This window comes from Pagrus major, chromosome 18, assembly GCF_040436345.1.
Source record: "Pagrus major chromosome 18, Pma_NU_1.0".
Classification (NCBI taxonomy): Eukaryota; Metazoa; Chordata; class Actinopteri; order Spariformes; family Sparidae; genus Pagrus; species Pagrus major.
Window position 1 is genome coordinate 32,280,506 of NC_133232.1, and position 23,560 is coordinate 32,304,065.

At 41.3% G+C, this 23,560-nt stretch overlaps 3 protein-coding genes across 6 annotated transcripts; 2 read left to right on the forward strand and 1 right to left on the reverse strand.

Moving 5' to 3' along the window:
- Nucleotides 1–679: 679 nt before the first annotated feature.
- gla (galactosidase, alpha) lies at nucleotides 680–9,017 on the forward strand. The gene is made up of 7 exons (XM_073486339.1): nucleotides 680–906; nucleotides 3,516–3,690; nucleotides 5,618–5,792; nucleotides 6,054–6,145; nucleotides 6,362–6,523; nucleotides 6,877–7,074; nucleotides 8,220–9,017. The coding sequence occupies exons 1-7, from the start codon at nucleotides 746–748 to the stop codon at nucleotides 8,550–8,552; spliced, it is 1,296 nt and encodes a 431-aa protein (XP_073342440.1). The 5' UTR covers nucleotides 680–745; the 3' UTR covers nucleotides 8,553–9,017.
- rpl36a (ribosomal protein L36A) lies at nucleotides 8,762–11,635 on the reverse strand. 2 transcript variants are annotated; one of them, XM_073486340.1, is made up of 5 exons: nucleotides 11,606–11,635; nucleotides 10,787–10,892; nucleotides 10,632–10,699; nucleotides 10,416–10,538; nucleotides 8,762–8,842 (listed from the first exon to the last, which is right to left on the reverse strand). In XM_073486340.1, exons 1-5 carry the CDS (start codon nucleotides 11,606–11,608, stop codon nucleotides 8,822–8,824), a joined length of 321 nt encoding a protein of 106 aa, XP_073342441.1. In that variant the 5' UTR covers nucleotides 11,609–11,635; the 3' UTR covers nucleotides 8,762–8,821. The 2 variants fall into 2 exon arrangements, with proteins under 2 accessions (XP_073342441.1, XP_073342442.1); XM_073486341.1 differs by lacking the exon at nucleotides 11,606–11,635 and adding an exon at nucleotides 11,486–11,504.
- btk (Bruton agammaglobulinemia tyrosine kinase) lies at nucleotides 11,328–23,452 on the forward strand. 3 transcript variants are annotated; one of them, XM_073486338.1, is made up of 18 exons: nucleotides 11,328–11,441; nucleotides 15,884–16,042; nucleotides 16,146–16,250; nucleotides 17,052–17,133; nucleotides 17,372–17,497; nucleotides 17,586–17,650; nucleotides 17,735–17,922; nucleotides 18,494–18,556; nucleotides 18,694–18,748; nucleotides 18,843–18,922; nucleotides 19,264–19,391; nucleotides 19,476–19,547; nucleotides 21,155–21,326; nucleotides 21,489–21,708; nucleotides 21,859–21,923; nucleotides 22,543–22,661; nucleotides 22,755–22,912; nucleotides 23,021–23,452. In XM_073486338.1, exons 2-18 carry the CDS (start codon nucleotides 15,902–15,904, stop codon nucleotides 23,090–23,092), a joined length of 1,911 nt encoding a protein of 636 aa, XP_073342439.1. In that variant the 5' UTR covers nucleotides 11,328–11,441; nucleotides 15,884–15,901; the 3' UTR covers nucleotides 23,093–23,452. The 3 variants fall into 3 exon arrangements, with proteins under 3 accessions (XP_073342439.1, XP_073342436.1, XP_073342438.1); XM_073486335.1 differs by lacking the exon at nucleotides 11,328–11,441 and adding an exon at nucleotides 11,699–12,204; XM_073486337.1 differs by lacking the exon at nucleotides 11,328–11,441 and adding an exon at nucleotides 13,857–14,042.
- Nucleotides 23,453–23,560: the final 108 nt, after the last annotated feature.

Consider the following 23,560-nt stretch of genomic DNA (forward strand, 5'->3'; position numbering starts at 1 on the left):
TCACACCTGGGCTCACCTGGCCCTAGCCGGTTGGGTCGACTCTGTAAGGACGCTCCCACACAGAGTTTAAAACCCTGCACACTCCCCTCCAGTCAGTTAGAACTGAAGGAGCCTCTTGGATGAGAGGTGAAACATCTTCAACAAACTGAAACACTTTTGATTACTGGACTTTTTTTACTTGTGGTACTTTCTTTTACTTTCATGGGTGGCTGTAGCTCAGGGGTAGAGCCAGTGTCTTGTTATCGGACGGTTGCTGGTTCGATTCCCCTGGTCTGTATGCTGAAGTGTCCTTGTGCAAGACACTCGGCAGCCACCACAATCAGTGTCTGAATTACTGTCTTAATGTACTTAATCAAAGGATCTGAGTGCTTATTACATGTTTTAAGCTCCCAGTTCTACTAACAATGAATAAACCAGGACGTGTGTGAACATTGTTGTGCATTTTGTTGCTTCAGTGCTCATAAAACACACAAGTCGTGATTAAAACCTTTCGTCACGTCAGCTGACTTCTTTCCTGTTGTCACCTGAATCTGGCCGCTTCCTCGTTTGTAGTACAGGGACAGGGGCGAGACGCCATTGGACGGTGCCAGACGCATTTTAATTTCATTGGTCCATAATTACGTCAGTCATCCAGGAGGGGGCGGGCTCAAAGCGTTTGGCATGAGGAAATAGACTCAGAGGGAAACAGTCTCGTTGTTTTGTGTCATTGTTGTCTGAGAGGTGTGGAGATTAAAGGCGCGTGAAGATGCTCGCAGGTGTGTTTCTGCTGCCGCTGCTCGGGCTCGTGCCTCCCGCTGCGGACGCGCTGGACAATGGTCTGGCGCTGCAGCCCACAATGGGCTGGCTGCACTGGGAGAGGTTCATGTGTAACACCGACTGTGACCAGGAGCCCAACAACTGCATCAGGTAAGAGACATGAGAGCAGCCAGGTGGAGGTGATGCAGCACAGTCTGACGCAGTCTTACCAAGTCCTGTTACCTCCTCCTCCTCCTCATTCAGACATCTGATCTATAAAATATCACATCCAAGTGATTCAACATATATGAAAGCTCTTAAATGCATTGTTATGAACTAAGGGAGTGACACTATTTGGGGGAAAAGCATATACATCTATAGGGAAAACAAATAAATAAATAAATCCTTAGAATTAATCTACAAAACCACAAACTCAAACAAGTATTCCACATTTATGACACTGTCTCGTGTCATGATTCCTCAGTTATAGTTATGGCATCTTGTAATCGTGAGATCTTTACTTCATAATTGACTAAATGTCCCCAGAAGGAAAAGAAAATGAGGTCAGACACATGTGATGGTAAAAAAGCAGCAGACATTCGATAAGACAGGAACCGTAATGACACCGCCTGATTTAATTTGCCTTTATTTGGTTGTTTGGTTTGAGGCTCGGTGAGATATTGACGCGTAATGCAATAACCCAAATTTGCAAAGCACTTTGCAAACAAGGAAAAATTAAAGTCTGCACTCATTCTAGAGGGGTAAACAAGACATCTGTGAGGTGAGGTGATAATGCACAGGGATGGACCAGATAGGGAGAGAAAAAATGACAGAAGAGAAACATGTAAAGACATTTCAACCAGCTGTTTGTTTATTTATTTATTTTCAATTAATCGATTAAGTATTTGGTCTGTAAAACATCAGAAAGAGCTGACAAATGCACGTCAGTGACTCTTAAACTTTCATGTCACGATTCTTATTATCCCGCTAATTATCAAATATTTTTCAAACTTAAAAGTAATATCTTAATCTTAATAATCTTATTTTAAGTGAAAAATCACCAATCAAAGAATCTTAAATAAGTAATCATAAATCATGAGGTCTTCCTGCACAAATAAAGGACAGATAAATGGTGGTAACCTCATTTCCTGGAATCTGTAATATTAACACACAATCCAATTTAATGTTTTTGTGTGCAATTAAAAATAAATAAGGAAATCTATATAAGATTGATGTCAGTGAGCTAAACAGCTTTTTGATTAATTTGTATGAAATGATTAATGGATTCAGCTCCCAAACCTAGGATTGCATTATTGTATTACAAAGGCATCTTACTTCATTGGGGATGTTGAGGTAAAACACTCAACAAACCTCAAGGCACACCTGTATTCATATCTGTGAAAATCGCCTCTATAACACGTGTTACATAATCACTCTGTACATGTTTGTTTTTCGGTTCCCTGGAAGGTTTTTTGTAGGATTTTGAGGGTATAGCGTAGGGGTGCCCAACTTTTGCCCTTGGAGGGTCATAACTGGAACTTAGCGGTGGTTGTATTTTATTGTGTTGTATTGTTAAGATGCAAAATGTTACTTTTATCCCAAGTTCCCTTCTTTGACTGTCTTAAAAATAACAAATATTTATGATCCTTTAAAAATATTTTTTTCCTCACAAAAAATAAAACATCATTTTTTACAAATATCTGGTGGGCAACATTGGTCAGCACACCAGACTTTCAGCAGCCCTGGTGTAGAGTTTGCCTTCGTATTAGGAAATGAATGTGCACAAATGACTAATATAGTAAATTAAAAACTTGTTTATTACTTGTTGCATAGTTGTACATTGCAGTAATAATCACAGCCGTGTTGCTGTGCGGGCACATCACTTGGGAACCGCTGTTCTATCGGTCCAGTTTCTTCTCACAACTAATGATTATTTCATAATCATCCGTTTATTCTCTCAAGTAACAGATTAATCGTTTAGTCTGTGAAAAGTCCCAAAAGAAGAATACCATTTCCAAGTGGTATTGTTGATGCCTCAGTCATAAAGACAACTTGATTGCTTTCCGTTTTCCTCAGAGTAGTAACGACCAAACAACATAAAACAAAATATGAGCTCATTTATTCATTTAATCTATAATGGAGACGGATAGAAATGTGCCAGGCTGCCAGTTTGACTGGATCACCGGTCAGATTTCGTGCCCGGTGGCAGACAAACATTGCAAAGTGAATGTGAGGTTTATAGGGAACCGATCCAGACGCTGATGGTGTCATTATTCTACAACCATCTCCACGTTAACTTCATCACAATAGGTTAAAGCAAAAAACTTTTTTTCCTTACAGCGGACTAGCAATTAACCGACTAATGATTGCATAATTACACAATCATAATTACAAGTTAGTCTCTATTTCCGTTTCTTTCTTTGATGAATGCAGAGCAGAAGTATTGCATAATCCTGCGCCCTGTTTTTTTTTTTATTAAAGGGACCTCTGTGCTGATTAGTGACAACAATAAAATGTCTCACTTCCTGTGCACAGCAAATGTTTTTTCCCCAGAGAGCCCCGGACAAACAAAGCTTTCAGAACGGCAAATGTCAGCCTGTTGGTTGAATTGTTGTTGTGTTAAATCAGCTGACAACGAGCCACAAAAAAAAATCCGACATGGTTTTTTAATGAGAATAGCATGTATTTGCGTCTGCCATATTGCTCTTGCACATGACATCGAACGCTGGCATCTAACTGATACTGTCGGCCCCGCCTGTCTCCTCCTGTCGCCCTGGCAGTGAGCGTCTGTACATGCAGATGGCAGATGCGATGGTGAAGGAGGGCTGGAAAGAGGCCGGTTACGAGTACGTCTGCATCGACGACTGCTGGCCCTCCCACCAGCGCGACGCCCAGGGCCGCCTGCAGGCAGACCCCAAAAGATTCCCAGGGGGCATCAAGAAACTGGCTGACTATGTGAGTAGTAGTTAGAAAGAGAGGCATTGAGACTCTGAGTGTGAATATACTATTAATGCCATAATTCCTCCATAGACATCAAAGAGAGAGAGAGGGCTTCAGATAGACTTAAGAAAAGTGAGAAATGCTTTCATTTCAGTGACTTCACTCGCTGGAAGGAGCTCCGCAGATTTAATTCCATGGGGTGCAGAGTTAAAGATATAGTACGTAACTTATCTACATTAAAAAAAATAGATCTTTGTTATATATTTTGTTGAGTTCTGTACTTACATTATCCCAAATCCCAACAATGTTCCACACCAGAGAAAACCTAAAGTAAGGAAGGAAGGAAGTCGGCAAACGTGACTTAATATAGCAGGAAAAAACTTTAAAACACCTCATCCATGTAGATTTGTGCCTGAGTCACATCAGATCGGTTTTTATCAGCAGTCAACGACGAAGACGACAACTACCATGATCCCACGCTACTTACGTCTTTTGTTTTGTTTTGATTGAGAGACCCCTAGTGGCAGAAATTATGCACCTCAATACAAAAAATACAGCACATATGTTGTCCTCTTACTTGTAGTGCTATTTCACATCTAGATTGTTTTGGTGTGAGTTTTGGGTTGTTGCAGTATCGCGATATTCACGATAACCATTATATTAAAAAGTTAATAATAAATATTGATATCGTGTTAGTTTTAGACGTGATGATATCGTGTGAATAATCCAGCGAAGATGTCAGGCCTTGTGTATCTTTTGAGTTCATCAGTTTTTTGACTTTTTAATAGTAATTGAGTGAAGTTGTTCTTTCCGTACGCTTTATTCACAGTTAGGGTTACAGGCTCTTCACTTTCAGATGTTTTCAATGGATTACACTGTTGTGGTAGAAGACATTCTCCCAGCATGACTCCAGGTACACACTTAATGAGGTCCTGCCAGTGTATTGCATGAAGAGCAGCACACGGGAGCCACGCCTGCTGTGCTGTAGCGTACTTTGCGAACCCCGTATCTGTTACAAAGAATATTTAAAAAGTCGACTTGCCTTGTCGGTTACGTATGTTGTCGGCGGTTGACCAGTTGACAGTTAATCGTTAACATCTTCTATCAATACAGCTCAGTCGCGGAGGACGACTTCAATGTTTACATCACAAGCATGTCATTAGCGTGAGCCTCTCGTCCATGAGTAGATGGCGCTTCCTCCTGCGTGGCGTCCTCGTTTGGAAAAGTGTGTGAGCGCCTGGATTCTCCTCTTTTTTAACACGTTGAGCACCACAAGCCATCTAGTTCCATTATACTCAAGAGAAGGCAGACATCTCCACAGCCGATATCTCCAGAAACTGGGCAACTCATACCGAAACGATCTAGAAAATATGTATTTTGATTTTGGGTGAAGTGTCCCTTTAACGAAATCCGTGGTGCAATGCGTCAGAGTTTGGAAAATCCTTGACAAATGAGAAGTTTGGGAACCCCTGGTTAAATCACTCTCCGAGTAAAAGTGATTACACAGTCAGATTACATATTCATTATACATCCATCTGAGCCGCGCTGCAATTATTTACATAATGAAGGGGGAAAGAACCAGATGTGGAAGCCAGGTCCTCACATTTCATACCGGTAAAAACTCAGCACCTGGAGCCAAAGAAGATACGTCGGCATATTCTGTCCTATGGGTAGGAGTATGCTGTCGTTCACCATCTTTGTTAGCAGAGGAGCTGCTTGAGTTTGAGACCGCTGTGACAGGCTGATTCCTACTCAGGCAGCTAAAAAGTTACGTTCACCAGGATATAGATATATTTAGGCCCAGTAAGGCAGAGCTGTGTCCTGTAACGGCTGCATCAATTTTCTTTTAGTTGTGCAACATCGCCACCTGCTGGTACAAAACCACAACCTGCCAAAAGCAGAAGACTAAATCAGTGAGTCCTTGTGTGTTTTCTGCTCTAAGGTCCATTCTAAGGGGCTGAAGCTGGGTATCTATGCAGACGTGGGGGAAAAAACCTGCGGCGGATACCCCGGCAGCCTGGGTTACTATGAGACAGACGCTCAGACTTTTGCTGACTGGGGTGTGGATCTGCTCAAGTTCGATGGCTGCTACATGGACTGGACCTTGCTGGGAGAGGGTGAGCTTTTAAAATGGTGGATGTCAATGAACAATGTCAGTTATTAAAGAAAATGCTACTGAATAAGGCCCAATGATGTGTAAGTAAACCTGGAAACATTATATGGTGACTTGATTTAACTTTTAAATGACATCTTTATCAATATCCTGAGTTTTTTTGTTCTCATCTCATTCAGAACCTTCAGAAACTGATTGATGAACTGAAATGTGTTATACTGAGTTCTTATGTAACAGTTAATGATTTTCATTTTTTCTTTTTCAGGCTACATCAACATGTCAAACGCACTGAACAAAACAGGAAGAAGTATCCTGTACTCCTGTGAGTGGCCTTTGTATGAGTGGCCTTTCCACCAGGTGAGAGTGGTTGTTTTGTTGTTGTTTATGTTTACTGTAAATTAGAGCTGCAACAGTCTTTTAAGAAAATAATTGGTAGATAATCATAGTTGAAGCCAGACTTTAAATCTCAACCTACGTTATTGATATCTGGTTTATTTTCTTAAGGATACTGCTCAGTGATGACATCATACATCATGTTTTATTCTACATTAAACAGCGTTTCTTTCCCTGCAGCCCAACTACACGGCCATTCGTGAGACGTGTAACCACTGGCGCAACTTCAATGACGTGTACGACTCGTGGAGCTCTGTCAAGACCATCTTAGCTTGGACCGCTTCTCATCAAGACATCATCGCCCCCTCGGCCGGACCCGGGGGCTGGAACGACCCCGATATGGTACTCTGCTCCGCTCAGGCTCTTTGTGCACTCTTTGACCTCAGACTAAACATAGAAGCTTGGCCTTCAAATTAACTCATTTGCATTCTTGCAGAGATAAATGAGGAGACTGATACCACTCTCACAAACACGAGTGGTGTGGATCTTCTCATCTGAAGCAGCAGATATTCATATTTCCCTTAATGTTCCTTTAAAATTCTCTTGTATTTACACAAGTAAAAATAAAATAGAAGCATTTATGAGTGAGAAAAGATCTCACTTCTCAGCAGGAGGTTGTTGATGCACTGCAAACTGTCCGTAAGCCTCACTTGCTCCGTTATTTACATATTTATGACATTGGTCCATTTCTCCAGCTCGTGATTGGGAACTTTGGCCTGAGTCACGACCAGCAGGAGTCTCAGATGGCATTATGGGCCATCATGGCAGCCCCTCTGCTCATGTCTAATGATCTGAGGGACATTTGTCCTCGCTCCAAGGAGCTGCTGCAGAACAGACGCATCATTGCCATCAATCAGGACCCACTGGGCAATCAAGGATACCTCACTGCCAAGGTGGGTGAGACGAGACACATGACATGGAATGACAGCTGTCAGCTTTTATAGTACATTTAGTTTCTATATGGCAGCGCTTTTCAAAATCCAGACGGCGGAAATAAACGGCAAGTCAATCCTGACCTATTCTGAGTCTCTGCTGCATTTTGGTTTCATTTACGTGCGAGCAGAGATGCTGTCTCGCTGCGTTCCAGACAGCTCGGGAACTAAAAACCCCAGACTTCATGAGGGAGCAGTTATCACGAAAATGGCAGCAGCCATGAAGAGAGAGTAGGATGCGCTTGTTATCAAGTAAAGAAGTGCCCTAAAATAATCTGTATAATGGCAATTACATAAATCTATATTCAAATTAGGGGTGCCACAAATAACCGGTATCAACAATACAACATTTAATATTAATACTGCATTAATAATACACACATAATATCGTGTAAATAATCACTTTCCGTTCTGGCTTTGTCATAGTCGCTGGCTGCCAATGCCATAAAAAGTAGAAGCAGCAGTAACTGTAAGCAGGTTACCTACGATCAGTGTGTGGCTACTATCACAAATGTATACAAATAACACTATCGCTCTCCACCTCCCTACACTCGTCTCATTTGACGGGACAAAACACAGTGAATTTAAAGGTGAATTTGAGCATTTTTTCCCCCAGATTTCTGTAGATTTCGTGATAATCTGGTTATAGTGAGTTTGTAATCGGCGGCTGAAAATCTAATATTGAAACAACCCTAATTCGAATGTTCACGAAGCTTCTTTTTATTCAACTAGTTGAAACACGTGGGCCTACAGCCGTGATTACTTTCTTGTTCTTACTACAGCACTCTGATAATGAGATGCCAATTAAAATCGAATGCGTCAACATTAAAAATTGTTTTAACTCTTATCAAACTCACCCACATTCCTGTACAACAGGTCCCCAAGTAGCCCGTCTGTTCAAATTTGACTACAGCATTTAATATTAAATAAAGATGTGAGCAATTTGACATTCGTTAACTCTTATTTTGTTATCGCCAGTCGTTCGGGACCCCTGAACTTAAGTAAAATCAAATGCTTAAGCTGGGCTGACAGTAGTAATTACAGTTCAAAGCATGTAATAATACTGCTTCCCATCGCCACAGAATAAAACTTGACTTTTTCTACAGATGGACAGTTTTGAAGTGTGGGAGAAGCATCTGTCGGCGAACCGACTGGCCGTCGCTGTGCTGAACACGCAGGAGATCGGTGGTCCCAGAGGGTTTTTCCTCAGAGCTGCTCCTGGTTGGAAGATCTGTGACCCCCAGTGTAACGTCACACAGATCCTGCCTCAGTATAAGGAGATGGGAGTGCAGAACCCACATACTAAAATAGTAGTATCAGTCAACCCTTCAGGCACGGCTCTACTAACCATCACTCCCATCAGCAGAGACGCTAACACGCCTTACAAACTGCAGTGGCAGGACACGTCTGTGAAACGCAAGCACACCATCACTTTGTAATTGGGTCATCTTCAGCTGCTTTAACAATTTGTCTTACGCAGAAAAATGTGCAGTGTTTCAAAATGTCAACAGGTTTTGCTTTTATAAAATCCAGTGTCTAAACTTACATACACCTGCTACTCATGTTGTATTAAAAATCACTGGAAAATGTTTCTGCATACTTGATAAATACAGTGAAAGAGAGGCGAAGAAGCAGCCGAACACCAAAGTTTGTTTTAATACATTTATTGAAAATAGTGACAACCGCCTCCAGAAAGCTGGCCCACAGTTTAGAACTGGATGACCTGGCCCTGTAAGAGAACAGAGGAGAAACTTTGGTTAAAATGATGCTCAAGCTGAGTTTTAACAGTGACTTTTCAATGCATGACTCCCTCTAAATGCTGCAGGAAATGACAAGGGAATTTATAATCTATGGTGATGAAGGTTCGTATTGAATTCAAATAAAGAGGTTTGTTTTTAACAGTTGGATGACAGGTTCTCTTCACATTTGTTGGCTGAAGAGTTGAGCTCAGCACCGTCATTTCACAGCTTCGTCTGATCAATATTTTGGGTGTATATTGCACTTTAGGCTGGTTGAGGAGGGGTTATTGATAAACAATTACACAACTATGCCACTATACTATATACACAAGCTGTCCATCCATCCCATTGTTGCAAAAGGGTCAAAGAGCAGGATCCAGCTTATCATTATGAAATCACATTACTTTTCTTCAGTCCTCTGTGGGATTGTCTGAGTCCATGAGATAATGGCTTAGCAATGGTTCCTGGTTTTGTACTTTAATTGCTAAATTAAGACCCACTTTTCCATGAAATGTTGTCCTTACTTGACCCCTTTTCCCTACAATCAATTCAGGAGTAGGATTGAAAGCTTCACACCTCTTATACTATTTTTTTATTAATGTGAGGTTAAAAACAGACAGAATGATCACTGATCCCTCAGCATGCAGGAGGTGATTGAGTTAACACATTACACAGCACATGCCTCCTGTGACATCAATACCTTTCTGACCATTATTTCCCATATTTCTCACCTATGGTGACATGACTCAAAATCTATGCATTTCATACCAAGCCAAAAGAAATCCTCTGCTATTAAGCTAATTTGTTAAAGTAAATGTCAATCACAGTATTTAAGTGGCTGAATCAACAATTCCTCATTCAGGTGGACCTCTTTCCACAAAACTTAATCCTTCCCTCTGTAACACCAAGTTTCACCATCAACTCCAGCTTTGACAGCCACTAAGAGTTGGTGCACATTGTCAAACAGCAAACCTGTTTCTTCTAAATTTGTTACAATTTAATGTTTAATTTTCTTCACATTTTCTGTGGAAATATGTACACACTCACTGGTTTGTATAGATTCAGTTTTGTGGAATAGCGTCCAATTAAATCCAAATTCTATGCTGCAAAAGACGATCCATATAATCAAGTCATCTCTACTGGCGTGCCGGTTAAACCAGTCACACTATAAACTCCCTTAGAGATTTTGCTGTACATCAAAAAACTAAAGTTTGAGCATTTTGCAGCTTTCCAAATGAAATAAACTCACTGGCTTTCCCTAATCAGATGTCAATATGACATATTAACATGATATCAACATGTGACTGGATTATTAACTAGATTTCAACTTCCACTGTGATATCCAGTTACTTCCTAGTGAATACTGTGAGTAAAAGTGATAAAACCTGGCCTTCAGTGGTTCATGGATGAGGATTTAGGTAGTGATTTAGGGTGCACTGCATATATTTGTCAAGTTTTTCAACTCAGAAGGCATTAAAGCTTTCTTTATAGTACCCGTGGAAAACAGCGCACCTTTAATAAGCACATGCAGACTTTAATAAAAATGACTTCAACGATGCCTACCTTTCTCTTCTTGTCACCACCCAACTCGAAGTGCTTGCATCTCTTGATGGCCAGCATTCTCTTGGATCTGCAGTTGGGCTCAACGCACTCCAGCCTCAACACAATTTTCTTTGTAGTTTTAGCCTGAAGAGAAAACATACCATTACCTCTGATCTCACACGCACACACACGATACGTAACAGGACGGATCAGACAGCACAGAAAAGCTGAGCGTACCTTCTTTCTGAAAATCGGCTTGGTCTGACCACCGTACCCGCTCTGCTTTCTGTCGTATCTCCTCTTACCTGCAGAGCATAAAGTAAAGTTCAGCTTTGTGTCATAATATAGCTTTTACCACACACATACCCACACGTGAGATCAAGATTATTCACCCTGAGCGTAGAGGGAGTCCTTTCCCTTCTTGTACTGGGTAACTTTGTGGGGCTGGTGCTTCTTGCACTTTTTGCAGTAGGTCCTGCGGGTCTTCGGGACGTTCACCTGGACAATGAAGGAAAAACATTGAGCATGCTTGCAATACACCTGGTAGCAGACACAAATACATCAAGTTCAATCTTCTCGATTATTAGGAAATGAGTAAAGCTAGTAAGAGCAATTAAGTAGCTACTTTCAATGGCTCTTACTGACATCTGCCACCCACTGGATATTTATGTAGACATGAGGACCACAACGACAGTTTAGTAGTTCAAATTGTTTACATCATGACCCGTAGGGCTCAATTTAAAATGAGCCTTTAATGTGAGCAGCTATGTGAACTCGTGTTTATCATGTAGCTAGCTGCTAGCGCCGCGTTCACAGTGAAGGTAGCTGACGTTAGCTAGCTAGCTAACATGTTAGCATTGTAGCTTTCAACGTGAATTCAACGCGGTGTAAACACGTGAAGCAGCAATATAAATGTGCGACAAGGCTGTTACCTGCCATTACGTGCATTCTGACTGACATTTGACTTTAGCTTTACTCTAAAGAAAGGCCGGCTGAGGTGCCTTGAAGCGGCATTTCAACACAGACACAGCTAGGATCGCTAAAAAGGTGGATTTAACATCTTAAAATGGACACAAAACGGATAATACTACCATCGTTACGTGAATCAGAGCATTGATGATATATCAGAGTTAACTAGACGAAGGAATGACTCTTTAATCGGCGAGATTAAGTTAGATTCTGTGAAATGTATCCGTGGAGATATTTCCTACCATGGCTGCGCCCCGATGCAGAGGAAAAGAGGAAGGTAGAGACCGGAAGGACTCCCTAATGTAGAGCTCCGCGGCGCACCGGCTGCGCACACCGCCCCCTGGCGGCGGGAGGCAGAACTACAACATCCTAAACAGCTCACATTGTGAGTGTGTGCAGGGAGGGAGTGTATTTAGTCTGTGTGAAACTCAATGGGCAGACTTTCTAGTGCATGTAGAGGAAATTACTTAAAAGGTTTGTTCATCTGTTGTCACTACAAAACTCAAATTTTGCAGTAGACTAAGTAAGAAATGCCCCGAAATAGTAGCGTTAACAGTTTAACTACATGCAGTACACAGATACGGCCCTGCGTTAATGTTTAGCCCGCTTCCACTTATCACCAAAACTGTCCAGAGGGCTGATATGAAAATGAGCAGGAAGAAAAAGGGGAAGTAAGCGGAGTCGATTCCTCTCTGTGGGTGGGTTTAAGTTTCTTGCATCACAGATTAACACACATTTTATGGAAGGCGAGCGACTGAGGCAAAGGTTCATGTGCCACCGCTTCAAGCCTCAGCAGCATCATAGTGGTCTGTCTGATGCTTGACTTTTTTTGGGTGTCTGGGTAAGTGTCAAAGCTTGTTGAATGTAGGCTGTAAGGTCAAGATGTATTTTGAGACATTTGTTCAGATGTATTTAAATGATAAAAAAAAAAGCTATATGAATGCATTGTATGGACAAAGTAGCAGTGCGTGCTATCTTGAGTTGTGCATATAGTGAACTGAAACCTACTATTTTTCAGTTTGTATGCAAATTTTAAATGAAGTGTGTACTCACAACAAAACTATCATGATGACAAAGTTTGGTTGACTTTGGTGTATTCTGCTGCGCTTGCTGCACGTATTTTAACCCTTCTTGCAGCCCCACTGTGGTTTTGATGTGCGGTGGGGTGATAATCTGATAGTTTCTTGTGGTAAGCTTTATTATCTGCGCATCACAGACGTTTTCAGCGTGTGAATTGGTGAGCACTTTGATACAAATGTTTCCCTGAAATGCATCAGAGGAAATGGTGATTACTTCTTGTGAATAATCGACTTCCATGGAGCACCACAATGTTAAATTGATGTGACTTCTTTCATCAACATCTTAGTCGCTCTCTTTTTCTCACACACTCACACACACACACACACACACACACACACACACACACACACACACACACACACACAATGACCTCTTATCTGTCAGGAAACGCCAGGAAAAAGAGCATCTTGACAGGTTCCTGTTAAGCCAAGTCCTTCATGATAGGGTTATGTTTGCTGTGTCATACATAGCGAAAGTCATGCAACAAACGAAATACTTGAACTCTATCCTAATGCACATGTTCATTAGTGGTTTTAACTTATTTTTAAACATGTTGCACATGCCTTGCAAAGATCAGTTGTCCATCACTCTGACAGTCACAGATGTCAGAAATGGTGACAACATATTCAGATATATTCTATCTTGTGATTCTGTGAGTTTAAAAGGGCTATTTTAAGAATACACTTTGGCCACACTTGGCTTTCAAGTTGCTGAAAAGTTGCCCTCTGTGCAGTAATAAATGTATCGTTTAATAGAGCACAACTTCTTTAAAAAAACAGACTGAACTGTAAAGATATAGAATACAGACTTTCACAATCCAGGAACAGAAAAGCAACTGTGAGAATAAGCCTTAGAAAGTGAGAAAAACAACTCTGCAAAGTGTTAGAGTGCTGCTGCGTGGTACAGAAACCAGAGGCCTATTCTGCAAAATCTAAAACAGTGAGACTCGTACATTATTATGAGTGTGTAACAGCAAAGATCGCAGGTAAGTGTGAAGAGATATCTATATTTGAGAGCGAGATAATGTCAGGTAGAAGTGCTGCAGGGCCACTGGGTTTCTTCTCCCTTCATATTGCAGTACAACACTGATGCAACTTCCCTATGAGTTTGTCTGTGTCAGCCACCGTGAGTCAACTCCCTTCAGAAAAGACCCAAAAGAAAAACTCTTTTGGCAGCCATGATACAGTGAAACACAGACGTGCAGTTCCAGTCGGCCGGCTCTAATAACCAGAGAGTAAAGCGAGAGGGGACGGTACGTCAGTCTTTTCATCATGGTCAGAGTTTATTGACCTCTGCTCAACTTAGTGATGTGAGAAAAGATTTGGTGGCGGCGAATGAGGAATGAATAAACAACGTTTCACGGAAAAGGGAACAATGCTGTCTGCTCATGACAGCACAAACAAAACCAATAGGTATATAGTCGGCCTGGTGTGAAGAAACGTCTCACTCCTGGTTAGCGAGGGAGTGAGAGAAGCCTCTGGTGACGTTACAGTTGAGATGATAGAAGGAAGTGCTCACAGGCTGAAAATAGGCTGAGCTGAAGTGCAAACACATCTGACAGAGACTAACAGACAATGAGCGTACAGCTGTGTGACGAGGGTGAGTTTGAGCATCTGATAGTCCGTGTTTACCTGGAAATATATGACGCTAGGACTTCCTACCTCTGGTCATTGTGTGCTTTTGTTGTGTTTTAAGATAATATGGGATTTTCAGACACCAAAGCAGAAGTATCTGCAGCTGGGAGAAACATCTGTGGACAGTGCTTTTAGGGTAAAAGTGGTGGTACGATGTCATTCAAGTTTTAGCTCGACTGATCTGTCTGTTGATGTTAAAGTCAGCCATGGAATGTAACTAAGTACATTTACTCGAGTACAATTTTGAGGTACTTTACTTTACTTGACTATTTCCATCTTCTGCAACTTTAAACGTCCACTTTACTACATTTTGGAGGCAAATACTGCACTCGTTACTCCACTACATTTTTATGATAACTTTAGTTACTAGTTACTTTGCAGATTGCATGCTGCATCAGTGCCAACAGTGCATTTTTAAAGTCATTTATTTTCAGATTTAAATGACACAGATTCAAATAATCAGAAAAACAGGTCAGTTTGGACCCATTATAAACAGTATAAACGTACACGTTCATGTATACTTTACTTTTATTTGTACGATTGATACTTAAGTACAGTTAATTACTTGATTAAGTATCTGCTATTAAATGTACCTAAGTATCAAAAGTAATTTTCTGGCGATAAATGTACTTAAGTATCACCCATTTTTAATATTTTATTTTTAGACATTGACTTTAACAATAACCTCAGAAATACCCGGTAAAGTAGACTATTGAATTTAAGTTGCACGAGCTTAAAAAACATTCACCAATTGTCTATAATGATTAATATCACATATTACTGATGTTTACAGTGTCTGTATGTACATTTTTAGGAATGAGGCCATATTTTTGTGTACATCATCTTCATCCCTTAACAGATATTAGTGTTCATTTGCTCCACTCCACTGTCACCTAGTTATTGTGTCAGTAGGGGCCTTGTCTTGTTTTGTCAGTTCAGCACTAGTGCAGCTTTTGCAGGTAAAATGTAATTATGCATGTGTGTGAGAGAGAGAATAGTGGCCTTGTGATGATGAGATTGTTGGCCTTTACCAGTAGACTCATTTAATTTAGACCTAAGAACACAGGCCTACATGTGTTACATGAACTAGGTTACTGTATTAATAATCCGGTTGCTGGATCCTACAAATAGCATTTAAAACCAGGTTACAAAAAAAGTAGGTGTGTTGTGTTACAGCAAAGACTTCTACATTTATGTGACATCAAATACAAACACCAAAAAATGCAGCCGACTTTGTGTTATCCGATGCAACTTTAAATGGACAAGTGGAGGAATCACTTCCAAACCATCACATCAGGGAGACGTAGCATAGAGGAGAGTTGGTGGACACACTTGTCCAACTCAACTGTGATGATGACGAGGATAGCTGAGGGTAACAGATGTGCCACAGGAAGGGTGGAAGGGGGATTTTGGAAACAGAGGATGTTGCTGGCAGTAAAAGCAGGGCTTATGCAAACTAAAGCTAATCACACGCTGATATGTGCCGGCACTCGTGCAGCTTCTCTCTTAATCTCTCTTTCCAGATCTAAACTCTCACCGGTGATAGCGCCACCACTCTGACTCTCTGACGTGTAAACTTCCTTTGATGCTTTTCAAAGGAAGTGAAAACACTGAATAATTATTAAGTGCAAAAGGCTGCCTTGTACTTATTGCTGAGCTCGGTTCAGTGGTCATGGGTGAGACTGTCACAGCTCTCAGCGAAGCGATGACCGCCTGAGTCGAGGTGTGAACGTGTTGCTTGGTGAAACAGCCTGGTTCTGCCACTATGCTTTACACAAGTATTCATTATTCCTTGTTTCCACGTAGATTAACCCTGACTGAATCATGTCAGAGAGTATACTGGAAGAACTCTTCATTAAACGATCCCAGCAGAAGAAGAAGACCTCCCCTTTGAACTACAAGGAGAGATGGTTCGTGCTCACCCAGGAAAAAATATCCTACTATGATTATGATCCTGACAAAGGGGTACGTAGGTTCGTCTCGGATTAACGTTTGCTGGCAACTTTAAGAGAACTGTGCAGCTACATTTGTCCGAAGTTACCTGACTGTTTCCCCATCTGTTAAGCAGAAGCGAAAAGGTCTGAGAGGATCAGTTGACCTTGAGAAGATCAAGTGCGTTGAGACTGTGCAGCCGGAGCCCAATGCCCCGCAAGAGCGCATGTTTGCATTCCAGGTAAACATTTTTGTCAATTTACACATCTAAAAGAGAGGGTCAATGACAAACCTTGAAGAACAATATGTAATATTTCAGCCACTTTGTGTTCTTGCTGGTCCAAAAACACGATCCTCTATGCTGCTTTTCATTTTGGAGATGGAGAGACATTCTCCTGTCACTGCAGTTTTTATAATGAAGCATGAGATATATTTCTTGTGTTTCAAACCATCAGTCAAAGAACACGTAGAAGCTGCAAGAAGTAACACACAGGTCGCTCGTAACATCGAGTGTCCAATCCTCCAGTAGTTGATAATGTGAAAGTCCATTGTTAAGAAGTGAAACCGTCTCTCACACTCAGATGTACTGGGGACTTTCAGTGACTGTGCAGGTGTTGCATTTGCACTCATGTTAACTCACATGACAAGGTAGCAAGGAAGATGTGTCTCTGGAAAGCCCTTTATCCCCAGTTGATTTGACGTGTGTTCATGATGGGGTGCGGCTAACACTTTTAGCTTAGCGGCTGCTGTGAAGATTAGCCTTAAAAAGGGCGGGAATATCGTCTTCTTCTCAAATCAGTTTTGGATATAGGGGCTTCCTATAGACTAGACTGATTATGCCGGACAAGCTGTGGGGAGCAACTTAATGTTGTTCTTGGTTGTGTTTTTTTTTACATTTTTTTTTTTACATTTTTATGATGGGGTGGGGGTGAGTGAGTCGAAAATACATTTTCGGGAGAGCAGTTCCTTTAAGAAATAAAAAAAAAGCAATGTCTTTGACAAAAACATCTCATGTGTATTCGCTTTTCCATTTTTGCCACAGGTCATTTATGATGAGGGGCCGCTGTACGTCTTTGCAAAGACCGAAGATGTCCGGAATCAGTGGATAAAGAAGCTGAAAGACAGTTAGTACATGCGTACAAATATTTATAAATGTATCTGGTGTTTATGTGTCTTGTCCGTCACAGTATCTCATTCGTAATATTAGATAATATCTTAACAATTTCCACCGCCTGCCTGCACAACCGGTGAGCTGGGAGCATATGCAAATGAAAATTTTGATATAATGTGAATGTCGTGTGTGTGTGTGTGTGTGTGTGTGTGTGTGTGTGTGTGTTTGTGTGTATCTGTACTTGTGCACAGTGGTTCGCTTCAACAAGGATCTCTTGCAGAAGTACCATCCGTGTTACTGGATGGATGGGGTGTGGCTGTGCTGCCAGCAGGAAGTCAAACAAGCCATGGGTTGCAAAGTGCTGGATAATAAAAACGGTGAGAACAAGACTTCCTTTGGTCTGGAATCTGAAACAATCAACGACTAGACCTTAGCCTATGAATAATTTCATTTATATATTAACAGGCTTTACATCTAAACCATCACGACGAAGGGGATCCAGGAAACCTCTCCCTCCCACCCCAACAGAGGTACACATACAGTCCCTTGAGAGTATTATTCACAGATTTACAAATTTTTTTTAATAACACATCCACCAACTTGTTTTATTTCAGGAGAAGCCTGTTCGGCCTTTACCTCCACAGCCTCCTGAGCCAGCAGCTCAATCTGTAGGCATGACTGTTATAGCAGAGTATCCTTACACACCGATGACACCTCAAGACCTGGAGCTGAGGAAGGACGAAGAGTACACCATCCTGGAGATGTCTGATGCCAACTGGTGGAGAGCCAGAGACAAATACGGGTGAGATGAAAACGTGATCTACTCATTTTGAATGATTATTATTATATTTTTTTTAAATGTCTACACTTAATCTAATGACTCTCTGGTGTGAATCTACAGAAGATCTCACATGTACATGAGAAAAAGTCAGAAAAAATGCTGTCCTAAGTAAAATGCTTGCAAAAGGGCAAATTAATTGATTACCTGTGAATGAAAAGTGCTTTCAACACTCAGTAGAAAACAGTTTAAATCGGGCCTCAGGCCACGGGGGCCGACGGACATGCAATAGATCTCACGTTTACAGAACAGCGTCGCCAAGCGGTGCCCGAGCCACGCAGCTGCTCTGCTGTGTTGGCTTAGAAGAGGACAGGCCACACAAGACAATTAGCGAAAAAAAACATCAGAATGTTTACAGATGTTAAGATAAGTACAGATGTAAGAAGATTGTGAAACATAAGTGAGCAATCATCCATGGGGAGCCCTGAGGGGTGTGACAATCCAGACCCGGCCAAGATGCACATTTGTTTGTTTAATTGTATGTTTGCATGTAGAGATAAATAATAAATACAATGTGTGTTGTTTTCTTTTGCAGGAAGGAAGGATATATACCTAGTAATTATGTTGTGGAAGCAGAAAATGGGCTAGAAAAATTTGAGTGAGTATTGATACTATTGTTACAACTTTTTTTAAGTTAGCAGGTCAATACTTAAAGGTAAAGTTCCTTGTCTGTACGTGGATGTATTACTGACTGCAGAAGCACTATATACTAATGTATTCAATCTATTTTCGCAGCTGGTATTGTAAGAATATGAACCGGAGCCAGGCAGAAAAGCTGTTAAAGACGGAGGTAAAATCAACAGCTTCGATGCTTTTACTACAATTTAACTGGACTAACTTGTACTTGAAACTTGTGAAATATCCACTTCTTTGTTGTTTCCCAGAACAAAGACGGAGGCTTCTTGATACGGGACTCAAGCAAGGCCGGGAAATACACCGTGTCTTTGTTCACGAAGGTCGGCGTGTGAGTAAGCTCTGTGGTGCTAAACACTGCTGCACGGTGCACCATTTGTGTGGCCACTGTATCCACTGCAGCTCCAGCCATGTGTGAACGTATCAAAAGAAGAACTGTTTGTAATGAAAGCGGAAACAGTGGGCCACAGAGGGAGAGAGATGTAAATTATTCATGCAAATCCTGGACTAATCTCCCCTGCAGAACTTATTCATCGCAGGGCTGTAAGACTGTGCTGTATTATGGATAACTGAGAAGATATTACTCACTCATGCATACACGATAGGTTCCTGTGTCGATGAAAACCTGTTGACTAAATCTGCTTTAAGTTGCTCTTGCTGTTCTCTCCGCAGGGAAACAGGTGGAAGCTGCAGACATTATAACATCTGCACCACCGCGTCGGGCCAGTTTTACCTGGCAGAGAAGCACAATTTCAGCTCCATCCCAGAGCTCATCAAGTACCACCAGCACAATGCAGCAGGTTAAAACAGCGGCATGCATATCTGTAATATCCGTGTACAGCAACAGGATGTCAAGTAAACGTTTCCGTTATCTGCATCACTAGGTATGGTTAGTAGGCTGAAATACATTGTCTCCAACCGGGCGCGGCCTCCATCAACAGCAGGACTTGGCTATGGTAAGAGTGAGAATTACTCTTGTTCATGTAATGTTTGGTGTCCAACCTCAGGTGACTGATTAGACAGATTAGTGTGTGCAATTTGTGAACCGCCAATAGAGCGGTGTAGGGACGACGTATGTTTGTTTTCTATCCGGGAAGTTAGCATCGTTCTGGTTCTATCGACGGAAAGAAAATCTTCACAGATGAACACCAGCGTAAATTAAATCGCTAGAAGTAAAAAGCCAACGTTAGGCTATAAACAGCTGCGGTATATGACTTAAATATCACCACCACCAAGTGTCTTACTGCACAATTATTATACACGTTTGCTTTAAATTGTTCAGTCTACAAGTTGTGAAGTTAGAGGTAGAACAGTTTGTAACTAAAGTCCGCCTGTGAAGACGGACTAGTGAGTAGATGAGATGTTTATTGTTCATGACGACCTCTGTGGTCTCATTTAGCCGCTTTCTTAAGACACGTGAGTGCTTTATGATCCAATTGTGGGACATTTAATGATGTATTTTATGTCGTAGAACAAAATGCGTGAATATCATTAGCCTGTGGTAACCATAGACCTTATTTCAGGCATTTAACCGAAAACTCGTTGAAAAAGCTGTATCGATTTTGAGACGAAGGAACCAGAATTGCGAAAATACTAACTGATTTCCAGGTTTTAGGACTCATTACTACAACATAGTATTATCTGATATTACTATGAGAACTTTGAACGTATTATCATAATGATTAAGCTGCTGCAAGTGATATTTTCCCATTAAAATGAGTGTTAAATAGGTCTGTATCCCAACACTAACCACTGTTACAGAGTTTCTGGTCAGTAGATGCCTCTTCAGTAGACATGTTTTGGTATCCCCGCCCGCTCTATCCAATCAGGACAGAGAATGAAGAGGCGGTCCTGTCTGCTCGTGAGCGTGCAGAGAGCAGGATCCTCCTGTGTGCTGCTGTGTCTGGCAATGGACAGGAAGTCAGCTAAAACAAGCACCTTTAAATGTCTCAACAGTACATTCATTATGACGTCCGAGCAAGCAGGATATTAAGGGGAAACGGCGAGCTGACGTGTTAAATATAATACAAGGGACTTTTAACTGGTTATGCAACGGTCTCAATTTAATACTGATGCTTCTGCATGACCTACAAAAGCAAACAAAAAAAAATCTAGCGGTTATTTCCATATTTTATTATTCTGAATGTCAAATTCGAACTGTTTTAAGGGGAAGTGCTGAGAATGACGTGAGGATGACTTTCTAAAATAAACGGAAGCTCGAGCCAGATCAAGATCTTTACAACAGGAGGTGGTGGTGCTCATACCACTTTTGTCCACAGGGGCCGCCAGAATCAACACAAAAGAAATTAAAGCTCCTTGTAGCAGCTTTAATTAGTGATCTTCAGAGGTGCTGGCAGGTGGATTTTTTTGGACCTTTGGACACAGTTCAGCTAGCTGTTTACCCTGTTTCCAGTCTAAGCCAAACAGATGGTGGTCTTAGCTTCATATACATGATAGTGGTATCAGTCTTCTCAATTGTCAGAAAGAAAGCTATCAAACTATTCCTTTAATGTGGATACTACAAGTATTAATGTGCCTCCTCATACTCTCCTGTTTTCTCCAGGTGTTTGGGAGATCGACCCCCGTCACCTCACCTTCATCAAGGAGCTCGGCACTGGTCAGTTCGGGGTGGTGAAGTACGGAAAGTGGCAGGGCCAGCATGACGTGGCCATTAAGATGATTAAAGAGGGCTCCATGTCTGAAGATGATTTCATCGAAGAAGCCAAAATCATGATGTAAGCAAAACTAAATGAGTCTGAATTCAGACTGAGTTGATATATAGTTGGAAATGATAATGATGATTCTGTGCATTAGAGTAATAAAACTGACACGTCACGCTGAACGGGACTGCAGCGTCTATAACTCATGACTTCTGTCTCCTTTTTTGCTCAACCCAGGAAGCTTCGCCACGAGAACCTGGTCCAGCTGTACGGCGTGTGCACCAAACAAAGGCCCATTTACATAGTGACTGAGTTTCTTTCCAATGGCTGCCTGCTGACGTACCTCAGGGAGGGCCTGAAGCAGCACCCAACACCTGTCCAGCTCCTGGAGATGTGTAAAGACGTCTCTGAAGGCATGGCCTATCTTGAGTCGCAGCAGTACATCCACAGAGACCTGGTGAGAGCCACAGTGCAACACATATCCCCAGCACATTTCTTGATCACTGTATCTTGTAATGTTTAACATAACGGGGTTAGGTATTTAAGGATAACAGTGAATGTTCAATGATTACACCCAAATCCAGAGTGTTGTTTGGTTTGTCTTCAGGCTGCCAGGAACTGTTTAGTAGATGGCAACGGCACCATCAAAGTGACTGACTTTGGACTTTCAAGGTAAAATACTTCACATGCCTTTACAAACATCAGTGCATGAAGTAGATAAAATTAGCTCCCACTTCACCAAATACAACTGTCAAATGATACTTACAAACAGGCCTGGGGAGTAAAGGAATACATGAAATGGTATTACATAGTGAGGATACAGAATGTGACTGTATTCTGTTAAAGGTACGGAAAAAATATATGTAGTTAGATTACAGGTACATTAACTAAATATGATATTTCTTGTCTCTTGTCTTTATTTGCATGTGTTTGGTAACAGAAAGTAATCAAGTTACATTACCTTCATGTTATGATACTTGGATAAGGTTGCTGAGTACTTTTTTAAACAGGTAATTAGTAACTGTATCGGAATACATTTTTAAAGTAACCTTAGCAACCCTGCTTATAAATAATACATAACTGATAATTATAATGTCGTAATGATACAACAGTCACTGGGGCCAGCATTTCTTCATGACGAGTACTTTTACTTTTGATACTTTAAGTACAATAGTTGGCAAAACTTCTGACCTTTTTTTTTTTTTTTCAAAAGCTAAACTTTTTTCATTGTGGTATTTGTACTTTTGATTTATTAATAAAACAATCTGAATACTTCTTTCCACTGCTGTAGGTATGTCTTAGATGACGAGTACACAAGCTCAGCAGGCTCCAAGTTCCCTGTACGCTGGTCGCCTCCTGAGGTCCTCCTCTACTGCAAGTTCAGCAGCAAGTCAGACATATGGGCGTACGGTGAGCGAACACAATGACCAGCATGTTTTTCAACTCTGTATTAAAGCATCATAAGTGTTTTCTACATCATTAACTGATTCTCTATATACTTAGGGGTTCTTATGTGGGAGGTGTACACTTTGGGACGGCTGCCGTATGAACGCCTTAACAACACGGAAATCGTGGACCAGGTGTCCAGGGGCCTGCGCCTCTACCGCCCCCAGCTGGCCAACGAGAAGGTCTACAGCATTATGACGAGCTGTTGGTTTGATGTAAGTGAATTTTGAATTGTGTTGTGGGCCTCAGTCTGGTGACAGATTAAGTAAGTGTTTTTCTGCTTTTCACCGACCCTCAAAACCTGACTTTGTTTTGTTTTCCAGAAAGCAGACGAGAGACCCACCTTTGAGCAGCTGGCAGCAACCGTTCAGGATGTGCTGTACGACCTCCAATAGAGCTCAAAATATCACACACAGACAAAAACACAGAAACAGTCCACTCTGATCTCTACAGAGCCGCATCCCTCTATGTCCCCGGAAAGCCACAGTCACACTGAGGTCCTCTGTAATGTGAATATGTGTCCTGTAAATGTCACTATTATTCATTCATTAGAAAGCCTTTTTGTCACATTATTGGAAGTACAGTCCTGCAGCCTTGCATTTCAAATGTGTATATGTTATTGAAGGTTAAATGATTATCTGTCTTTATTTTATTGTGTGTGTTGTATTATGTGGGAATCGTTGTGAAATGTTGTGTGTGGAAACAAGCTTTGTGAAAACATGTGTGTTGCACAAATAAAAGCCAAGTATAACAGGCTTGGAAGTGACTGAAACATCATATAAAACGAAAATAACTCAACGACTGATAGAGCTGTTGTTTTCACATTATGAACTGTTTTTTAATGTAGAAATATCACTGTATAC

Coding starts and splice junctions, on each gene's coding strand:
- gla (XM_073486339.1), top strand. CDS start 746: ATGCTCGCAGGTGTGTTTCTGCTGCCGCTGCTCGGGCTCGTGCCTCCC. Junction 907..3,515: donor GAGCCCAACAACTGCATCAG/GTAAGAGACATG, acceptor TCGCCCTGGCAG/TGAGCGTCTGTACATGCAGA. Junction 6,524..6,876: donor GCTGGAACGACCCCGATATG/GTACTCTGCTCC, acceptor CCATTTCTCCAG/CTCGTGATTGGGAACTTTGG.
- rpl36a (XM_073486340.1), bottom strand. Junction 10,539..10,631: donor AGCCGATTTTCAGAAAGAAG/GTACGCTCAGCT, acceptor TTTTCTCTTCAG/GCTAAAACTACAAAGAAAAT. Junction 8,843..10,415: donor GTGGTGACAAGAAGAGAAAG/GTAGGCATCGTT, acceptor GTTCTCTTACAG/GGCCAGGTCATCCAGTTCTA.
- btk (XM_073486338.1), top strand. CDS start 15,902: ATGTCAGAGAGTATACTGGAAGAACTCTTCATTAAACGATCCCAGCAG. Junction 18,557..18,693: donor AATGGGCTAGAAAAATTTGA/GTGAGTATTGAT, acceptor CTATTTTCGCAG/CTGGTATTGTAAGAATATGA. Junction 22,913..23,020: donor TGACGAGCTGTTGGTTTGAT/GTAAGTGAATTT, acceptor TTTGTTTTCCAG/AAAGCAGACGAGAGACCCAC.